Source organism: Arabidopsis lyrata, assembly GCF_000004255.2.
Source record: "Arabidopsis lyrata subsp. lyrata unplaced genomic scaffold ARALYscaffold_7, whole genome shotgun sequence".
Lineage (NCBI taxonomy): Eukaryota > Viridiplantae > Streptophyta > Magnoliopsida > Brassicales > Brassicaceae > Arabidopsis > Arabidopsis lyrata.
This window is the reverse complement of record NW_003302549.1, coordinates 18,306,335-18,325,928: the sequence shown is the minus strand read 5'-3', so window position 1 is coordinate 18,325,928 and position 19,594 is coordinate 18,306,335. Positions and strand designations below refer to the sequence as shown.

Below are 19,594 nucleotides of genomic sequence, written 5' to 3'. Positions count from 1 at the left end.
TAAGTCCTTTCACCATAATATCTTTAAAAATCTTTTGAAGTGGTAACTCAATATTGTGAAGAAATGTTCAGCTACAATCAATAAAAACATATCTTGGAGGAGGATTTTGGAGATGCGAAAAGATATATTCCGCAAGACTCGTAATTCCTCTGAGCTTAAGAGCAAATGGAGAAACATGGTGCATATGTGATTAGTAAGCTTTCACCATAATATCTCTAGAAATCTAAGTGTTATGTTGCATATGTTGATCGACTTTTTGAACTAAGTGTTATGTTAGTGTTTTTTGAGAATCTTGATCCTAATATTTTTAACTTTCTTAAGCTATATAAGGTAATCCATATAGCTTAAAAAGTAGTAAAAGTGATTATTGCATATCATACAATACCGTAAAATTTAGTACTTTTTATCTATTATTTACCACTTTGTTTAAAACATTTTACCGGGAAATGTTGTTATAACTAACATCAAGTAATAAGATAAGATAAATATGAAATTCTAACAACAAAAGTATATAAAAGATAATATCACAAAACTTTTATATAGGTAGTAGAGGCATTGCTCCAATCTCTTATTTTCTACTTCTATTTCAACATACGAGGGCAACATAAGGTGCTCTATATGAAGTAATACCCTATCAAAAATAATAACATTAATTATATCTGCATAGCTAAAAACAAAAGTGTTAAAATTATTATCTCACTTATCTTTTACCTATATTTTTTTTTGGACAAAGATCTTTTACCTATATATATCTGAATTTCTCCAATGAAAAAAGTGATTGCTTTCTCCATGTTCTTAAATTACATTTAATGCTTCAATGGGATACATTAAAATTTGTGTTTAACATGTTTACATTCTTATAAACATCTTTTGATTTCTCTAATCATATCAGTTTATTTTTCTTTCTTTATACTCATCATTTGTGAACATCATTGTATTTTTAGTTATTTGAAACTAAATAAATTATAACACTTCTTAGGTAAAAAAAAATATATTTATTGGTTTTAAACAAAAATAGTTCCGTAGATTCAAATTTAACTATTCATCTTCATAAGTTTCAAGCTACTTGAAATCAATTTCATATCCGTAGGAAAAAATCAGTGAATACTAAAGTTGGATATTCAATTGAAAATAATTACCCATAGAACATCTGAGCTTCTTGACAATCCTACGCGAAAAAATCTATTCAGACAGAAAATTTCAAAGACTAGAAATTGAATCACATATGTATAAAAAATAGTAAAAGTATAAATTTGATTGAAAATTAGGCTTACATATTTAGAATTCACAAAGTGCAAACTAAAGATTGTTAAAAGAGACAAAATAGCTGGATAATATGAGAATCTTTTAGTTGATTATATGATCGATCAGCGTTCTTCATTTTTTTCTGTGTGTGTGTGTTTTTTTTTGTAGATAAAACAACGATTTTCCTCTTCACAACAAATATATGTCTAAAAAATAAATTAATATTCATTTTAGTATACTAAATGCCCAAAGACAAATAAATGAGTTTAGGAGGATTAATAACTGGATCTACATTAACATGTTATTCGGTCCACAAAACTAGCTCCGGTTTCAATAATAGACCATTTAATTAAAATAATGGTATGAGATACAAAATCTATTTTTAATTTATAAAAAATAATAAATTTAATTTTCAACAGTTTCAAATATAAAAAAATTTGTAAATAATAAACCCGAGAATTCTGTAACTGTTCAAATTGTTTCTTATGGAACAAACCAAACTGTTTATTTAATGGTATAACTCTTAACTATTATGCTAAATCTGATATCTTTTAATAACTAAACTATCTCTTCAAACTATAGAATTAATCAAACAGAAAAATAATGGGTGTAACAAAATTTCTTTTAAACAAAAAGAATAATATATTTTTTAAAACTATTCTAATATCTATACTTTTTAATAATTCAATTACACAAAACAAAACAAAGGTTATAAAATAATACTTTATATAAACTCCATAGTTTTTATATTACTCTTGCATGTACTTGCGGGTCAGGATCTAGTGATTTTGTAAAATAGTTGTTTGAACAAAACCAGTACAAATTTAGCTTAAGTTCATAGTATATTTTTCTTTTGGATAGGTGGGAGTGGAGAAATTTTCAACTAAATTCAGTAAACGCATACCTTGGAGGAAGATTTCGGAGATGGGAACAAGTATATTCCACAAGACTTGTAAATGACAAGTGGAGAAACATGGTGTATATGTGATTAGTAAGTTCCTTCACTATAATTTCTCCAGAAATCTTTTGAAGTGGCAACACAATAGTGTGAAGAAATTTTCATCTACAATCAAGAAAAACTTACTTTGGAGGAAGATTTTGGAGATGCGAAAAGGTATATTCCACAAGACTCGTAATTCTTTTGAGCTTAAGGACAAGTGGATAAATATGGTGCACATGCGATTAGTAAGTCTTTTCACTATAATATCTCTAGAAACCATTTGAAGTGGCAACACAATATCGTGAATAAATGTTTCAGCTACAATCAATAAAAACATACCTTGGAGAAAGATTTTGGAGATGGAAAAAGATATTCCACAACACTCGGAAATGACAAGTGGAGAAACATGGTGCACATGTGATTAGTAAGTCCTTTCCCTATAATATCTCTAGAAACATTTTCAAGTGACAACACAGTAATGTGAAGAAAGTTTCAGCTACAATCACTAAAAACATATTTTGGAGGAAGATTTTGGAGATGCGAAGAGGTATATTCCACAAGACACGTAATTCCTCATAGCTTAAGAACAAGTGGAGAAACATGGTGCATATGTGATTAGTAAGCCTTTTCACTATAATGGCTCTAGAAACCTTTTGAAGTGGCAACACAGTAGTGTGAAGGAAATATAAGACTTTAATGATAGTCATTTCTTGTAATCATAGTTTCGGATTTGTGCATCTAGATCTTTTGGTAACAACAAATGTTTCTTTTGACAGTGTATTATTAATTTATTAAATAAATCATTTTTATGCACGAGAAGATACATTTCATGATGTTTCCAATATTTTTTTTCTTGTTTATTTGGACTCGAACAGTCCACCGATAATTTTGATTAGTTTACAGTCGTGGATATGATAATTTTTGATTACGCAATCATTTTCAAGACATTGATAATATCGTGCTTATTATTGATGGTTGATACACAATTCCAGTAGAACTATTGACGAACATGAATTAAGAGAATTTTTCTGTTTTTCAGAGAGTATGAAATGTGTGATGCCTACATCGTGGTAAACAGATTACATCTGATATCTAATAACATATGTATTAATTAATAGTTAGCATGAAAGGGTTGTTGTTTAATAAATACTAATATAAAACTAGATTTTAACATATTGTATACTGCGGGACGAATTGTTTTTTTTTTATTAATAATTTTTAAAATTTAATGGTATATATTATATATAAAAATTTACAAATTGTATCATTTTTATAAGAAATTTATATTTTATAGTTTACATTTGTTATTAAGTAACTGTATACCATAAGACAATTTTTGTTTTATATAATTTTATTTTAATCAGGATCATTACATATGTCTAATATTGGTGGTGTTAAAAAAGTAATAGAATGAAGATTTAACCTGTATTGAAGCATCGAGTTAATGATTTTTTTTATTCAAACTTGTCCCGTCATATAATCCCGTCCTACAATATAACCACGTCCTGCAATATAATTGTCCCATGTTATTTTACCTCTTTATATATGTTCAAATGTTCTTAATATTATAAACTTTTTATTGATTTTAAATATATGAATTATAATATTTAAAACTTCTTAAAAACATTTCCCGTTATATAACCCTGTCTAGCAATATGATCCGTCTGGTGTTATAATAACTGTTTATATATGTTCAAATATTCATAATATTATAAATTTTTTTTTATTTTTAATATATGAAATATATTATTTAAAAAATTTTAAAAGTTTAAATCTTAATATTTCCGATAAAATTAAGCAGTTAAACTAAAAATCCGAATGAAACAATATATAATTTTAAACTTGGATGCTTATTAAGTTGAGCTTCTTGTTCATTCGGATTTAGATTGATTTTTATCTTATTTATAATATGATTCTGAATCAATATAAAAATATTTTAGTCGATATGGGACGTTGAGCACACACCTTTTTAATCAATTGAGTAATATATATTCGTTTTAAAAATTGAGATTTTTTTTACTTTATGTATTATATGATAAGTCAAAATAGTTAAAAAAATGTTCAAACAAAGGTGATAGGAGAACGAGAAAACGGCCAAAATCAACCCCAACTATTTTCATGCGGATTTTTTCAATCCAAACTCTGACCCCCTGCACTTTTCAACCCAAACACACATAAATTTCAAATAATAAACTTGAACTATATAACTGTTAGCCAATTTCAACATATACTCGTTATTATATAAAGTAACAAATATGAATTATGTAACGTTTAGCCAACTGTATTTCTAAACCTTAACCAAATCTTCTAAATATCTATATTTTTAAATATAGAATATCCGGTTCATAATTTTGGATATGTTTTGACTCGATCTAAAAAAAATATGAAATATCCGGTGTAAGATTTATGAAGGAAATTTCTTATCGGATTGGGTACCAAATTTGTCGGATAACAATTTAAACCATCCGCTAACAAATGTACTTCAAATACTAGTATAGATGTAGGCATATGATTTAGGTTTCTTCCAATATAATTTTGCCGAGTTTGAGATTACATGTGTCATCAATATTATACTAACCAATTATCGTGCCTAAATTCATCAGCAAACTCTAAATTTGGTAATCAAATTGGTTATCGATCTCAATTGGCTAGGTTAGCTCTTCAATGCTCAAGTATTGATGATAGTTATTGATATTAAACCGGAATTATTGATATTGTTGATCTAGGTTAAAAATGGTTGGTATTAGCTCTATCAATAGTGATATTCTTGACCATAAATGAGAATTTTCCTAGGTACTAATATTATCTGCATTACTTTTCTTAAGTTTTTTTACTTACTGTTTTTTAAGGCTACTTTAGTTTTTGAGTAATGTGATTTCTTGTGTACTAAAATCGTTTTTTTCTAATTATTAACATATATAAAATATTAAAATTTATATGAGATATTCAACTAAGTATTTGGTATGATTTGGTATTTCCTTTTTGCAAAAAACTTAATATAGAAAATAACTAAAATCAATAAAAATGTTAATTAGCGAGATAGTTAATCGCGATTGATCGTTTAAAATCCCATGTAGACAGTCTCAAAAGTTTATAGCAAATTATTAGAATTTAAAACTGTTAATTAGCATTCAGGGACTGAAACCGAATGGTCAACTCAAACCTATTGATAGTGAATGTCACAAAGAAATGGTCTTGTATTCGCCGTGCTAGTGGATCGGAATCGCTGCTTTCGACCACCACGCAAGTCCAACCTCAACCTCCTTAACAGGGTTGGCAATTTTTTCTCAGTTCAGTAAATATAGATCGTCGTCATGTCCAGGTCTTAAGCGCATTTCGAGAAATTCTATTAATAAAATTAAGTTTTTCATTGAAAGAACAAAAAATAATGATACTAGCGTTAGTGAGAAATATGCCAAGTGTTATTCTCAAAGCACCATCATGAATTTCGATATCGTCGAAAACTCGGATATGATAAAAACGACTAAACACATGATCAAGAATTCAAGATAATGTTTCCAAAAACATTGTAGTCAAGGACACACCAACAATATTTACACTGATTTTCTGATTTTTTTTTCTGTTCAGTGCGGTATTTGGCATATGTATATTTTAATGCGACCTAATTAATTGGTAAGTAAATTTATGGATAGATTATATAATCAAAAATCTTATTCCATTCATTTCATGTGAAATAGATGGATTAGTACATGAAAAGGTAAAACATTCATGATTTAATTTATCTTCTAAAGGTGATACACGTCCCGGATTCCACCAAGACAAAGCTCACGGGTTCAAGGCTTAGAAGCGATTGACGGAAGCGTTAGATGAGGAGTATTTGATTCCAAAAACATCAGGGGTTAGGGAATAAATCTCAAGGGCTATTCCTCACGAGAGATGTAAGACTCTACACGAAACCTAAGTGGTTTGATTCCACAAACACTTAGAACTCGGAAGAACATATTTGATTCAAGACCAGTGCCGGCTTAACATGGGGGCGAGCTGGACAATCACCAGGGGCCCACAAACAAAAAGGGCCCTCACAATAACATAACAAAAAAAAAAAAATATGTGCGAGTATAACAAAAAAAGAAAATTATTATTAAAAAGAAAGGCACATATATATTTGCATTCTTTTTAAGCATAACGTAATTCTTCTTCTTAAAAATTTGTTGGGCCCAAGTTTTTTTTTTTTTTTTATAAACCCTATCGGCTATCCGGTCGGCCCCGGTAGGAACGCACCGAGGTGCTACATAGTGGACTGGTCCACCGTGTTAACGGTTAGGCCCTTACGGGCTACCACTCTGCCTATCCTGAGTTTATAATGCCTTCCAACTAAGTGCCAGGGGGTAGTTAGGCCGCCTGTATTTCTAGCTACCAGGTAAACCAATTGAGCCAAGGCCCAACTGACAGACTTCCCAAACAAATGTGTTTTTGTTTTCAGGGAAAATCGAACTCAGGTTGTTGGGCCCAAGTTAGATGTTGATTTACTCTAGACCAATAATTCCAAAAAATCTATTGATTTATTGGGCCAAATCTCTTTTGTAAAATGATCTTGTTAGCTTTATTTTTTTTAAATGATGTTTTCTTTGTGTTTTATTCTTGTAAATATTATTTTTTTCAATATACTAGGGGTCCATTTTTTTTTTCCCAGGGCCTAGCATATGTTTGAGCCAGCGCTATTCAAGACACAAAGTATTGAAGCAAAAACAAACTGAATTTCAATTGATCAAAGCGTGAATACAAAGTAGAGAAACAAAGAGCTTAAATAGAAAAGTGCAACAACGGTCTAAAACTTAGAAAAAGAAACTGAATGATGCGAAATAAAGAGAGGAGCGTGATGATTCTAGCCGTTAGGCTTTAATGGAGGATCTTCGGTGATGGCGTCGAGAGTTAAGTCGCAGCTTAGGTGTTTTTCTTCAAGGAATGGACGTCTAAGATTATTAAGGAGGAATGGAGAATCTGGATCATGATTGGAACCATGAGAGTTAAAGCTTCTTCATGGTTGGTTTTTGAGTGAATTCCTTGGCCGAGCTCAAGTTGACGGTCTTGTGTAGAATTCTTCAAGAGAACTTGGTTCTGGTGAGTAACGGGCCGGTACGATGCGTCTCTCTCTCCGGGTGGATTGTCTCGATCATCTTCAAATTGGGGTCGATAGTGATGGTTTCTAGCTCGATCAAAGCTCTCCAAATGATCATGTTGTTGGTGGATTCCCAGGCTGGTTCGGTGGAAGTCGTCGTTGGTAAGAACGAATTGCTTTAGGCTCCATGTTAGTGCATCTGCAGGTACGGTGGTGGGAAGGCGGTACGGGTCCCGACCGGTGAGATCAGCTACTGACCTTTAGAGATACTCAAGATTCTAATTAGAGACTGAACAATTGTCGTATTGTACATGATGAATTTCATAATGCTATCGGCCCACTTATTAAGTTTATTCCGCGGCTGGTAACCACATGTTCGAGCTTTTGTATGGTTAGATTTAACATACCTCTAAAAGCAAAAGAAAGAGAAGATATACATCCATCACCATTGCCATTATACTTTGATCGTTGATAATAAATTTATGATCTATAGTAATGGTTGTTTTGTACAGCAGAAATAGAAAACAAAATGTGCGTCTCAGCTCTAATCCTTTGCATCTAAAGGAGAACTTAATCCCAATCTACTTTGCTGAAATAGGAAGATTTTCCTTTCTCGCAAACGCGTTACAAATATAGTTTTTTCATGTAGAATGTCCTAACGAAACAGGAACAAAACTTTGGTTAAAAAGGAAATATCAAGTTTCTTTAGAAAAGGTAACTACAAGATCATTCACATTAAGCTTTTAGAATGATGTATACCAACAAGAGAAACAAACAGTTATAGAACAAAACATGAGGAACAAAAAAAAGACCAATCATGATTCACCTTTGAAAACTTTATTTTACATGTACCTTTCTGTTATAACCATCATGTTTCAGTAGATTTTGGAGGTGACACAGGTTCATGGTGTGGTATCTGCTCCTCTATCGGCTGCATCTCTGCTTTCTTCTTCTCTTTCTGGATCACTTGCCGTGGCATTACCTCTAGTAAAAAGCTCCCTCCGTTCCACACTGCCGCAGAAATCTTTAGGATCTGAAAGATCACATGAAGTCTATAAGATACGAAGATCGGTACGGTCAATGCCATGGTTGCAACCGTGAAGATGGCCTGGAATAGGATGTACATCCATATACGGTTCTGATCCCCTAGTAGACCGCTCAGCTGCCACAACTTATTGTTTGCTTTTTCAGCTTTCTTCGACAGCTCTCTGCACAGACCAGAGGATTCCATCAGGACAGGTTCAGTCTATAGTAAGAACACATTACATTGTTTTGTGGCTGTAGCCATGAAACATTCACGGAATAGCAAATTAACAACGGTGTGATACATGTTACCATTTTTCAACACATAAACAATTTGATTAGAATTGTTGTGTTTAGATTTACTATTAATGACAAACAAAAGAATCAAGCGATTATTCAGATAATCTTTCCCATTTCCACAATTCCGCTATTCCACGATATTACTAATTAGAGACGGAGAAGCAATATTTCCCAATGCAATAATATTAACTAGACGAAGGAGCTACTGGACGTTCGGACCTATAATATTTCGAGTAATTGATCATTCATTCAACTATGAGGACAGCATTAACATACGGAGTAGACCAGTAGGGATGTAGCAGGGATGATACCTGTAAGAAGTCATAACTTCAGGATCTCTTAGGAGTCTCTGCCTACGCAGGACATTGACGATTAGAAAATAGAGCACTTGCCAAAGGGTATAAACGACCAAGGGTATAAGAAACAGCCATGTAAATAGGTAAGCTTTGTCTTCAACATAAGGCCATGAAACCCTACGATCAGTGCCTACAGGGTGCATAGCTGCAAAGGTCGCTGGATTCCACCACCTAATCGTGAAGAACACGAGCCCTGAAACCAAAAAGTCATTGCAAGACTAAATAATCCAGGAGAGAGAGCATAAGCTTCAATAAATCATCTGCTCTATTCATGGCTTTTACTGCATAATCAAATCTTATCCAGGGTATGCAACAGAGAACCATGTGATTACATCTATTCTAAGTAGAGGATACTAACTCCTAAACAAGATTGAGAGGGGAATAAAAAAAAACTAAGATCCAATATTTTGAATCAACGCCATCAAATTTAGCAATATGAATCTCCAACATTTCTTTGTCAACACCGAGAGTAACAAAAAGATTATATAACTCACCAGGTAAGAGATGTATAAGAACACTAACAATCTTATCCAGCGAACTAAAAACCAAGCTGCAACGCCAGACAATAATTGCCCACGCCAACGGTCCCTACAAATAAACCGCAGCACAAGACACAACCAATTGATAAACCAACACACACAAAGACTCATATACATGTGTTCACGTAATTAAAAAGCATACCTCTGCAAAGGAAAAGCAAACCATGAAAAGCTTTTCATTCTTAGGATACAAAAGAAGATCAACCAAGAAGATTGTGTTGGCGTAGTAGCAAAAGTCCTATCACATACACAATTGTTTTAACAAGAATCAAAATGCTATTTCTTTATACCAAAACCTCAAAAGGGTGTGTGTATAAGAAGAGACATTACCAGAAGATAATAATGCCATTTCTTAAACCGGTAATATATCCATCGAAGAGGAACAAAGATCACATAGAAGAAACAGTAAACTAAAGGAATGTCCTGAGGTCCTGCGAACAAAAAAACAATCAATAATATCAACAACTTCTGTGAACAAAACATAAAAAAATAAAAAAATAATCACATTTTGTTGAACTCACTTGCACCAAGTAGGAAACAAAAACCTCCAAATCCAAGCACTCCAACGAGATGTGTCACCTTTCACAATAATGAACAAACATTCTCAAACGAAAGAACTAAAAAATCAAAACATGATTTTCGTTAAATAAACGAATCAAGAAAAAAACCTTATTGATGAATCTCTCATGTTCTTCGGCTTGTTTAGCGATCTTAACGGCTTGTTTAGACAAGATCTCACGTGTTTGTACCGCTTGTTTAGACAATAACTCTCTTGTCTGAACAACTTTCTGTCAAAATCAAAAATTGGCAAAGAAGTCAAAAACCAAAAGAGAAAAATCAAAATGGTGAAATCGAATCTGATGTACCTTTGATCGATCCTTGAAACGTTGTTTAACAGCATCAAAAGAGTCTAGTCCATTGGAGTTTGAATCTTCAGAGAGTTCTTCGTCATTCGCCATTATTGTGGTCAGATTTCTTGTACAAGCTTTTGTCGTTTTTAGAGGAGAATCTGAAAACACTTGAATTTTTCCGTTTTCAGGATATTTTACTTTATGCGGAATAAAAAAGGGTGAAGGAAAATGACCGTAAATATACCCAAAAATCATTATTTATTTACACTCTTTAACTTTTAAAGATCTTTTCAATTTATTACTACTATTCCCTCCGTTTCGTTTTAGTTGTCGTTTAAGATTTTCGTACACAAATTAAGAAAATCATTAAATTTTTTGTTTTAACCTTTATTAATATATTTTATAATTTTTTCATTGGTCAAAACATTAAAACATTAAGGACAAAACATGAATTTTCACCAAACATTTGCATTGAAAACCTAAAACGACAACTATTATGAAACAAAATTTTAATCCTAAAACGACAACTAAACTGAAACGGAGGAAGTATTAGTTAGTGATATTTTACCCATAAATTAACAATCTATTAATTTATATAAATCCCTTTGGATTTATGTTTTATCTTGGGAATCCAATGGAACATTATTCTTTAAAGGGAATTAATTAATTAATTGCCGACAAAAAAGGGAATTAATTAATATGCCTTTAGTGATTATAAAAATTAACTAATTTGTATGACTTCAAGAAGATAGACCGAGAAGGAGCCACGTGTCGAAGTTGAAACTTCTAGGACCCTCTTTTAACGCGGGTCGAGAAATTTCCTAGCGTACACGTATTATATTGTTTGTATCTCTTTTCTACATCTATATTATTAATTAGAAAACATTAAATAATAAATAACCTTATAAAGGGTAAAGAATTACAAATGATGCCATTAAAAATTTTTGATTCTACGACTACAAAAAAGTTTTTGGCGAAGGGTATAATGGACAATAGGATCGAACTGGGACGCGGATTTTGGATCCTCTAGTCGGATCTGCATTCGTAAAAACACGCGGACCCGATTTAAATGAGAAATGATCCTATTGGGCTTACGATTTGAATGAGAAATGATCTTATTGGGCTTACGATCAATAGGCCCGATATGAAGCTCTTGCCGTCTTGCGTTTATGATTCAAATCTACAGTAATTAAAGAAAATAATAATCAGATTCAATACATTTAGATACATTAACATAACAAGCAAATCTATTTATTCGGATTAGAAAATCACTACTCTTTTATTTCTATAACAACCCAATCCCATAAATTCCAATGATTAAAAGAAAACTTATTGATTTATATTCGATTTCATTTATTAGTTATTACCACAATTAACAAAATCCGTTTATTGAAATATTCATTTATGAATTTTACTCAAAAAACTAAATATATATATATATATATATATATATATATATATATTCATATAGTAACAAATCAAGCATATTCCTTACCTATTCTTAATCGAGAATATGTTAGCAATTAAAGTTTTGAAAAATTAGATTCAATTGCTTCAAAAATCATTCCATAACAACTAAAACTATAAATGCGAATTTAAAAAAGCATGTCACGGATAAATCTATGCAAACTCAATCCCACATATTCCCTATATTGAAAGATAACTAATTCTTCGATATTAGATTTTCTTTATTAGTTTTTATTTAAAATCACAAAATCTCTTCAAATCCATATTCAGTTTTAAATTCTACCCAAAAAAATCATAATAGCTATGCAGAAAATCGCCACAAATCAAGCATATACCTTAAAGATTCTAATTCGAAATTATCCTCTTTCGCGATAATTCTGTAAACCCTAATAAAATTATAGGCGACTTTGGATTACTATAAATATAGAGTAAAGAATCCTATTGAACTCACCTTTTAAAGCTTTCACCTTTTCTCTTCACGATCTCTCTAAGAAATTGGCAGTTGAGCAAGCATTCACCGATCTTGCTGACATCAAGCCTTTCATTTACAGGAAGCTGGGCAGATGCTGTATCAATGTCAAAGTTATTATGTTCTTCTTGCTCATAACCGGTCTGAGATACTACAAGAAGCGGATCTAGCGTTGTATCACATATCAATATCAACATCAATGTCAACGAGGTCTTCTAGCTCATTATCAACCGGAGATATAACAAGTTGTTGGTTTGGTGTAGTTTCAACATCAGAAGGGTTAAATCTCTTAGTAGATCTCGAAGATGTTGCATTAAAATCAATACCTTTCGTCTTCTCTGCATGACCACATTTCCTGACGAAATAAGAAGTGGGTTTCTCACATAAAGTCTGTCCATCGTAAACCAGCACTTCAAACTCAGACAGTCCATGGAACTTGAAGACCAATCATTCTCCTCTAGCGAATGATCTTTCACAAACTTGTCCCACCCAATGTCTTTTCATCATCTTCATCTACTCTCACACTATATGTAGCGCCACTTGAACTTTTGAGAGTCACAATCTGAGGTAGCTCCTTTTGCAATGTGTTGAAAACTTTTGAGGTACGGCCTGTAATGATTGGCAAAAAGTGGTAATTGTGATGTTAAAAATGGTAATCTCAGGACTCTTAGAGCCACAAAGAAGTGATTTTGAGAGATAAAAACAACAATTGCTTAAACCCTTTAATAGATTTGAGGGTAAAATCCCCAAATTAAAACCCAGTAGGAAAAAAAGGAAAGTTTATACATGAAGAAATCGAAAGAGAAACATGAATTGCTGATAAAGATGCATGAAGAAAAAGGTTATTAGAGAAAGTAATAGAGACATACAAGGCGATTGTGGAAACCAGGAAGGAGGAGCTGAGTGAAATTTCAGGAAACAAAATCTATATACAAACTAATTTTGAAATCTATTAACCCATGGCTTTGAAGATTTATGTAGATAGATTGATTTACTGGTTAAATTCCAAAAATACAGTAAATCAATTTGGGATTTGTTTATAAAAATTATTGAAATCAAAATTTCATTATATAATATGCAATACTTACTCATACAAGCTCGGGTTCTTCACATTTATCGCCAAAGGTCTCTGTTCAAACATAGAATTTCACAAATTGGAAATCGAATCGACAAATTGACCAAAAAAATAGTTCTCTAAAACTGAATCAATAAAAACCTTACCTCTTTCTAGAATTCAGAATCTGCGATGGAAACTTGATAAACAGCGACGAAAAGCTTGATTATAAGAGTATTTCGTAATTGATTCTCAGATCGAACAATAGTCTGAGATTTTTAGGGTTTGGTGTTTAATCTCACTAATAAGACAATGTTGTCTCGACATTATTCTGTCCAAAAAGAAAAAAAAATCAGTAATATATTTAATAAAATAAAAGAAACGAATAGATGGATCGATGTAAAGAGTATTATTAAGTGGGTCTCAATGTATTTCGGGCCAAAATTAAAAAACTTCTGGATTCAGTCATGGGCCACTATATTTTTGGTTTGGGTCAAACGTATATATTTATTATCAATGTATCAAGTTACAAACAATAATTTTGCATTACCAATTTAATTATTTTATATTTTTAAAAACTATAATATTCTATAAAAAATCATAATCAATATTCAATATTACAAATATTTCACAACAAGTCTGCAACTTTCCAAATAATTCACCAAAACCAAACAAAGCTATCCAATTATTCACCAAAACAAAATTACTAATTACTTACTTATCTTTCTATTCAAAATTTAAAACCAATCAAACATAAAACAAATTTCTGTACCAAATTTTATTTAAAACACAGAAAATTTGATAATACATTTAAGTTATCTATTCTATTTTCTGATCCCCAAAAGAAAAAAAAATTAGTTACATACCACATAAAAACAAACGTATTGACTACATATGTTATACAACACATATCTTAAAATATGAAATCCCGCACGTATGTGCGGGTCTGAGTCTAGTTATTATTATTATAATTAAAGAAACATTTTGATTAATTGCATATTTGTATTAAAAAGAGAAAATTATAGACTTTGTATAAATAAATAAAAAGAATGCTGCAGTATAACTTCCGAACAAGGTTTTACGAGTTCAAAACTAGGGTTTCACATGTTCCAAAAGCTATAGCTTTGCTTTTGGATGAAGTTTCAAATCTACTAAAGCCTTAATAAAATAAAATAAACCAAGGTAAATTGAATTTAAAGGGTCTGTTCTGAAACAAGATTTAAAACAAAGTACAAAAACTTGTGTTTTTTTCTACCAATCTTATCTTGTTCCTGAACAAGAAATCGACTAACCCTCAGACGACCCAAAATCTAAGTCAAGAATGCAAATATCATCCCACAGTACTAATAAAAGAAATTAAAAATGAAACAAAAAAAAAAAAAAAACTTGTACAAAAGCTTATTCTCTGATATTTATAGAACCAACTAATTTCTAAAGCTTGAATTTAAAAAAAAAACAAACCATACCGATTAGAGTACAAATCTTCTATGAGGCTCTCACTTCCAGTCTGCCTGGAACAAAGCTCACACGGGTACACTGTTTTAACCGAGCAAGGGCATCTTGCGACCTACCCAACATGAGATCGATGTAGACTGCTGTAACTGTAGCTTGTACATTGTTCGGTAAGAGAGTTAATGCGTGTGTAATCAAAGGTTTTGCCTGGTCGTGATGTCCTTGTGTGGCAAGCAGCGCAGCAAGGTCTGCGAAAAGTGCTCCACGAGCTTCTTCTGGCTTAAGGAAAACAGATTCCCGGGCATTTCCTGTGGACGGATCCAAAGTCTCTTCACAATCAGAGCTTGTGTGCTTCCACCACTGGTCAAAGTCTTCTTGCGCGTATGGCAGTCTGAAATCATCCTGTCCGACTAAATAGGCAGATAAATGTGCGCCAGCTTCAATCGGTCGATTGAGCAAGCAGAGGGCCTCAGCTGCATAGATATGGCCTAGGAAAACATAAATCTTTGAACAATCTGGAAGTTGCAAGAGTGAAGTAGCAGCTGACAAGGCTTTGACAGGATTCTCCAACTCCAATTCTACGTATGCCATATTGGCAAAAAGAGCCTGTTGCATCAACTGCTTTTCTTTACTACACATATCCTTGAAAGCCGAGAGTGAGTTTTGAATTATGTCCTGGCTCATTCCTCCTTTTGCCTCTTTCAAGTCTGAGTTCGTGTTAGCTTCCTCATGATCAGAGGATGATGCTTCTTTGGTCTCATTCATCCCCACAGAGAATGTTGATCCAAGATCTGATTTAGAATCATTCGAGAGAGACTCATTGAGCAGATATATACCATTTGAGAGACAGACCCGAGCTAGTGGTAATGAAAGCTTTGACAATTGAGTATTGCCAGCAAGTTCAACATATCCATTTTCTTCAATCATAAGTTGTCTCCGATTCCCTTTCCCAACTACACTGACTCTGATTTCTGATCTATCCAAAGAAGTGGTTCGCTCTTCCAAAAGACCCTTTCGTAAAGCCATCATACAGCATTCAGCTAAACGGAGCCAAATGAGGGGTTGTCTCCAGAAAACTACGCTTGCCTTCTGGAAACATTGAGCAGCAAGTAGAGGCTTCCCCAAAGCCAAATAAACCAACCCGCAGTTGTATATGATCAACAAAGACTTATCCTGTGAGAGAGAAAACGGCTTCACTGGTTTCTCGTTTCTTCTAAGTGATGAACAGCTCCTTAGAGCTTTTAAGAATAACACAGAGGAAGCTTGATAATTTCCAAGCTGATAGTATATGCAACCAAGGTTGTTTTTGAAGATTCCTGAAGTCCCTGCTTCTTTATGAATACCGGAGACAACCAAAAGCTTTATAGCCTTTGGATGATTCCCATGAGCATACTCAAGCTGGGATTTCAAGAGGAGAGCCATAGAAGAGTCCCTTTTTTGAGCAATGTTCATTGCATGTTTGACTTCACGCTTCGCCATTTTCAAGTTTCTGGTAAGAAGCAAAAACCTGACCTTGTAAAGCTGCAACTCAAGCTTCAGATCAGCATTCGAGAACGTCCTTTCGCTTAATGTCTTGAGAAGATTGTTTGCCGGAATATGGCCAACTGGCTTCATTCGTTTCTCTGCCTCAAATTCTGCTAGCACATTGTCATAGTCTAGAGTTTCCTCACACAGACTACTTTCAGCGGCTGTTAACTCGGACTTCAAAGTATCTGACGCCACCGAGCTGCTCAGGAGAGAAGATGTCTTGGAAACCTGATTTGAAGAAAGTTGCATTGTGCTTCCATTTTCTTCGTGACTTCCAAAACCAACACCAAAAGCTTTCTCCATATAGTCAAACACAGCCTGTAAATAATACTAGTAAGATACAGAGAGAAGGAAACATCTAGAGAGAGACTCCATGCAATGAGAATACTAACTTATCAATTCAAAAAGTCATTCAGGGGTGTCACGGTATATCATTCAAGCGAAAATCCATTTCCTCGCAATAAACTGAAAGTCCAACATTCCCTATCAGATTATAGCTGCGTAGAATTATATTTCCCCGATTACATGTATTCTAGAAAAAAAATTGGACACCAGCTGGTTTTCAATTTAGCAAGGCATGTTATAGATATATCATATTTGTTCTTCATGACAAGAATAGAATCTTGCAGACATATTTAAAATTCAGCGACAAAAGGCACTACATTTCATTTGAAGAAACTTAACTAACAGCCCCATGGATATTGGTTGAATTTTCCACTAGCAAAAGAGATCAGTTGGACTATATTTCAAGACTTTGAGACCAGTGACAACACTTACCAAAAAATTTACAGCATCACGACAAGCCAGTGCAATATCCAGCAACAAGAAGCAGATTTGAAGTGCGATTGTCTGCATATAAATAGCAAGTTGTCTACTTAGAGGCAGTAGGACGGGTTTAACAAAATACAACAAAAAGATGGATACATACCTCGTCTAGCCGCTGAATATTTTGAAACAAGGGTTCTAGAATGGAAAAAGATTTTGAATAGTCATGCAGATGAAACCAGGTAACTGCCTGCAGGAGACCAATATACATCAATACTTAACCTTGACAAATGCGAATGGCATAGCTGAGACTCAAAAAAACCATGGGAATACATGAGAACATACAATGTTGAGAGTTGTTACTGTACTATCAAAATGATCCTTTGGCACAGATGCGTTAGTTCCAGGGTTTGCAGCTTCCAATTGGTCTCTTGCTGCAGAAGCAAGTTCTTCACTCTGTTTCTGAAGAAATAGAAGAGAAGAAGAAACCATGTCATACATAAAGACTAATAATAACATTACTTTCTCCAGTATATTTTCCCTAATGTCCTGGTCCAGCAGTCTAGACTCTAGAGAAGATACAAGATAGAAAAACGAGAACTCCAATTTGAAATCATTCTCATGGACAGCAAAAATGCAGAAGAAGATTTGATGTAAATTATAGATAGATGGCTCATACCTTGACACGGTTAAGCCCTTGCAACAGTTTCTCGGAATTCGAGCAACCATCCTTGAAATACTCAGCAATTGCCATATTGTGTAGAACCTGCTTGATCAATAACAAAAACAATTCATAAACCATGGGTTTCTGGAAAAATAATTAACAAAGTCAAATGATATAGTGCCGCATAATTGTAATGTTATAAACATTCAAACCTAGGAAGGTGAAAGTAGCTCAACATTCTTTGTAAAGTAGTTCTAAATCTAGGCAATCAAAGGTCCAATCACTGAAAAATGAAGACTTTCCTCTACAAATCTGATGCATACAAAAACCCTATCTCAACTTCGCAATAGAGTAAAACTACTCAAAGAGAAACAAAATCAATAACTTTGGACAAGTCAGATCTAAACTTAGTAAAATGTATATCAAGTCAAACTTAAACTTGATTATTCTAAGTATCGATCTAAACATGTAAGAATCAAAACTGGTAGAATTACTTAAAGGCAAATCCAAACTTCAAGCGAAACTATTGAATCCAAAGAAGAAGAAGAAGAAAAAACTGAACCTTGGGATCGTTATGTTTCTTTTGATCAAGCTGAATCAAAATGTCGAAACACTCTTCGAATTTTCCAGATTGGAAATAGGAAAGAGCGGTTTTAGCGAGTGCAGAGGTAACAGAGAGAACAGCTGCGTCTTCGGAGAGTGACGACGAATCTCTAGCGGCGTCGGATGATAACGAATCTCGAGAATCCATAACCAAATTGTTTAACCCAGATTTTTGGGTTTTGTGAATTGTGAAATACACAAAATCGAAAACCCTAGCAAAGTGAATTTTATTAGAGGAGTAGAGAGAGGCGAGAGAGGAGATACACTTTTCAGAGAATATCCACGCGCAGACATGAAAAAGGAGGAGAAAGGTATTGGGCCTATTTGGGCCGAGTTGGGCCTTCAAGATTGACACTTTGTCTGCCCTGGTTAATGCAGGTTTTGACCAAAAGTTTTTAGTCCGGGTATGAATTAGCTAACTGTAAAACGGTTTTGGGTATGCATTGGCATAATTTCTTTTGATTATGTAAAATTGTAATTGAAGACTATACTTTTTTATAGTGAAATCATATGAAAGTTGGTCAACTCTTTCAATATGAGTAACACATCATTATTTTAGCATTTGTCATGTATCCACTAAACAAATAATATAGGTTTTACATTTTCTATTTCATAGGTTAATGGTACATTTATTATAATTATACATATTATATACTAGTTTTTGAATCCACGCTACACGTGGGTTTTTCATATTTAATTTCATAAAAATAAATCATATATATGAAAGTTGGTCAACTCTCTCCATATGAGTGCCACATCATCACACAAGCAAATGACATGTGTCATTTTACATTATTTAAATAAAAAATAGCAAAAAAAAAAAAAAAGTTATCTATTGCATTAAATCCTACTCTTAACTTATTTCTTTAAAATATGAAAATTATAAAATTATATTAATAAATCAAGCACTACTTTCATTTTACTCTTCTTAATTTACTAAAAAAATTTTTATATCAATGGTCACTAATTACTCAAAATATATTTGTGTTGTAGTTTAGTTGTTTGCTCCCTAACATCTTATTAATTTAATAATTTTATCTTGACTTTTTTCTCATTATTACGTTTTATGGTTCACATACGACTTATCATATGACCATCTCTCTTTTCATTTTTGTGTCTTCTGGTAAGTTGGTAACATTGACATGCAAGTTTTTTCAAGTAATGGGTTTTTAAGATGTTAGACATAATTCAAGACACGAATATTTATTTTATATGACTATATCCAATAGTAGAAGCTCTAAAAGTGCTGATAAATGACT

At 32.8% G+C, this 19,594-nt stretch overlaps 2 protein-coding genes and 1 pseudogene across 2 annotated transcripts; all 3 read right to left on the bottom strand.

The window, feature by feature from the left end:
* Positions 1–7,946: 7,946 nt before the first annotated feature.
* Positions 7,947–10,538, bottom strand: LOC9304493 (uncharacterized membrane protein C776.05). The gene is made up of 8 exons (XM_002868375.2): positions 10,350–10,538; positions 10,152–10,271; positions 10,005–10,062; positions 9,814–9,914; positions 9,626–9,721; positions 9,439–9,532; positions 8,900–9,137; positions 7,947–8,473 (listed from the first exon to the last, which is right to left on the bottom strand). The coding sequence occupies exons 1-8, from the start codon at positions 10,440–10,442 to the stop codon at positions 8,134–8,136; spliced, it is 1,140 nt and encodes a 379-aa protein (XP_002868421.1). The 5' UTR covers positions 10,443–10,538; the 3' UTR covers positions 7,947–8,133.
* Positions 10,539–11,214: 676 nt separating this feature from the next.
* Positions 11,215–13,080, bottom strand: LOC110226522 (annotated as a pseudogene).
* A 1,409-nt stretch (positions 13,081–14,489) lies between these two features.
* Positions 14,490–18,614, bottom strand: LOC9304492 (CCR4-NOT transcription complex subunit 10-B). The gene is made up of 6 exons (XM_021017360.1): positions 18,295–18,614; positions 17,748–17,834; positions 17,414–17,530; positions 17,232–17,318; positions 17,081–17,152; positions 14,490–16,621 (listed from the first exon to the last, which is right to left on the bottom strand). Exons 1-6 carry the CDS (start codon positions 18,481–18,483, stop codon positions 14,810–14,812), a joined length of 2,364 nt encoding a protein of 787 aa, XP_020873019.1. The 5' UTR covers positions 18,484–18,614; the 3' UTR covers positions 14,490–14,809.
* Positions 18,615–19,594: the final 980 nt, after the last annotated feature.

What these genes read in the sequence shown, in the direction of transcription:
- LOC9304493 (XM_002868375.2), bottom strand. Translation starts at nt 10,442, where the DNA reads ATGGCGAATGACGAAGAACTCTCTGAAGATTCAAACTCCAATGGACTA. An exon ending in ATGAGAGATTCATCAATAAG is followed by an intron (nt 10,063 to 10,151) that starts GTTTTTTTCTTG and finishes TTATTGTGAAAG; the next exon opens with GTGACACATCTCGTTGGAGT. An exon ending in TTTGCTTTTCCTTTGCAGAG is followed by an intron (nt 9,533 to 9,625) that starts GTATGCTTTTTA and finishes GTTTATTTGTAG; the next exon opens with GGACCGTTGGCGTGGGCAAT.
- LOC9304492 (XM_021017360.1), bottom strand. Translation starts at nt 18,483, where the DNA reads ATGGATTCTCGAGATTCGTTATCATCCGACGCCGCTAGAGATTCGTCG. An exon ending in CAGTAACAACTCTCAACATT is followed by an intron (nt 17,319 to 17,413) that starts GTATGTTCTCAT and finishes GGTCTCCTGCAG; the next exon opens with GCAGTTACCTGGTTTCATCT. An exon ending in GTGATGCTGTAAATTTTTTG is followed by an intron (nt 16,622 to 17,080) that starts GTAAGTGTTGTC and finishes TATTATTTACAG; the next exon opens with GCTGTGTTTGACTATATGGA.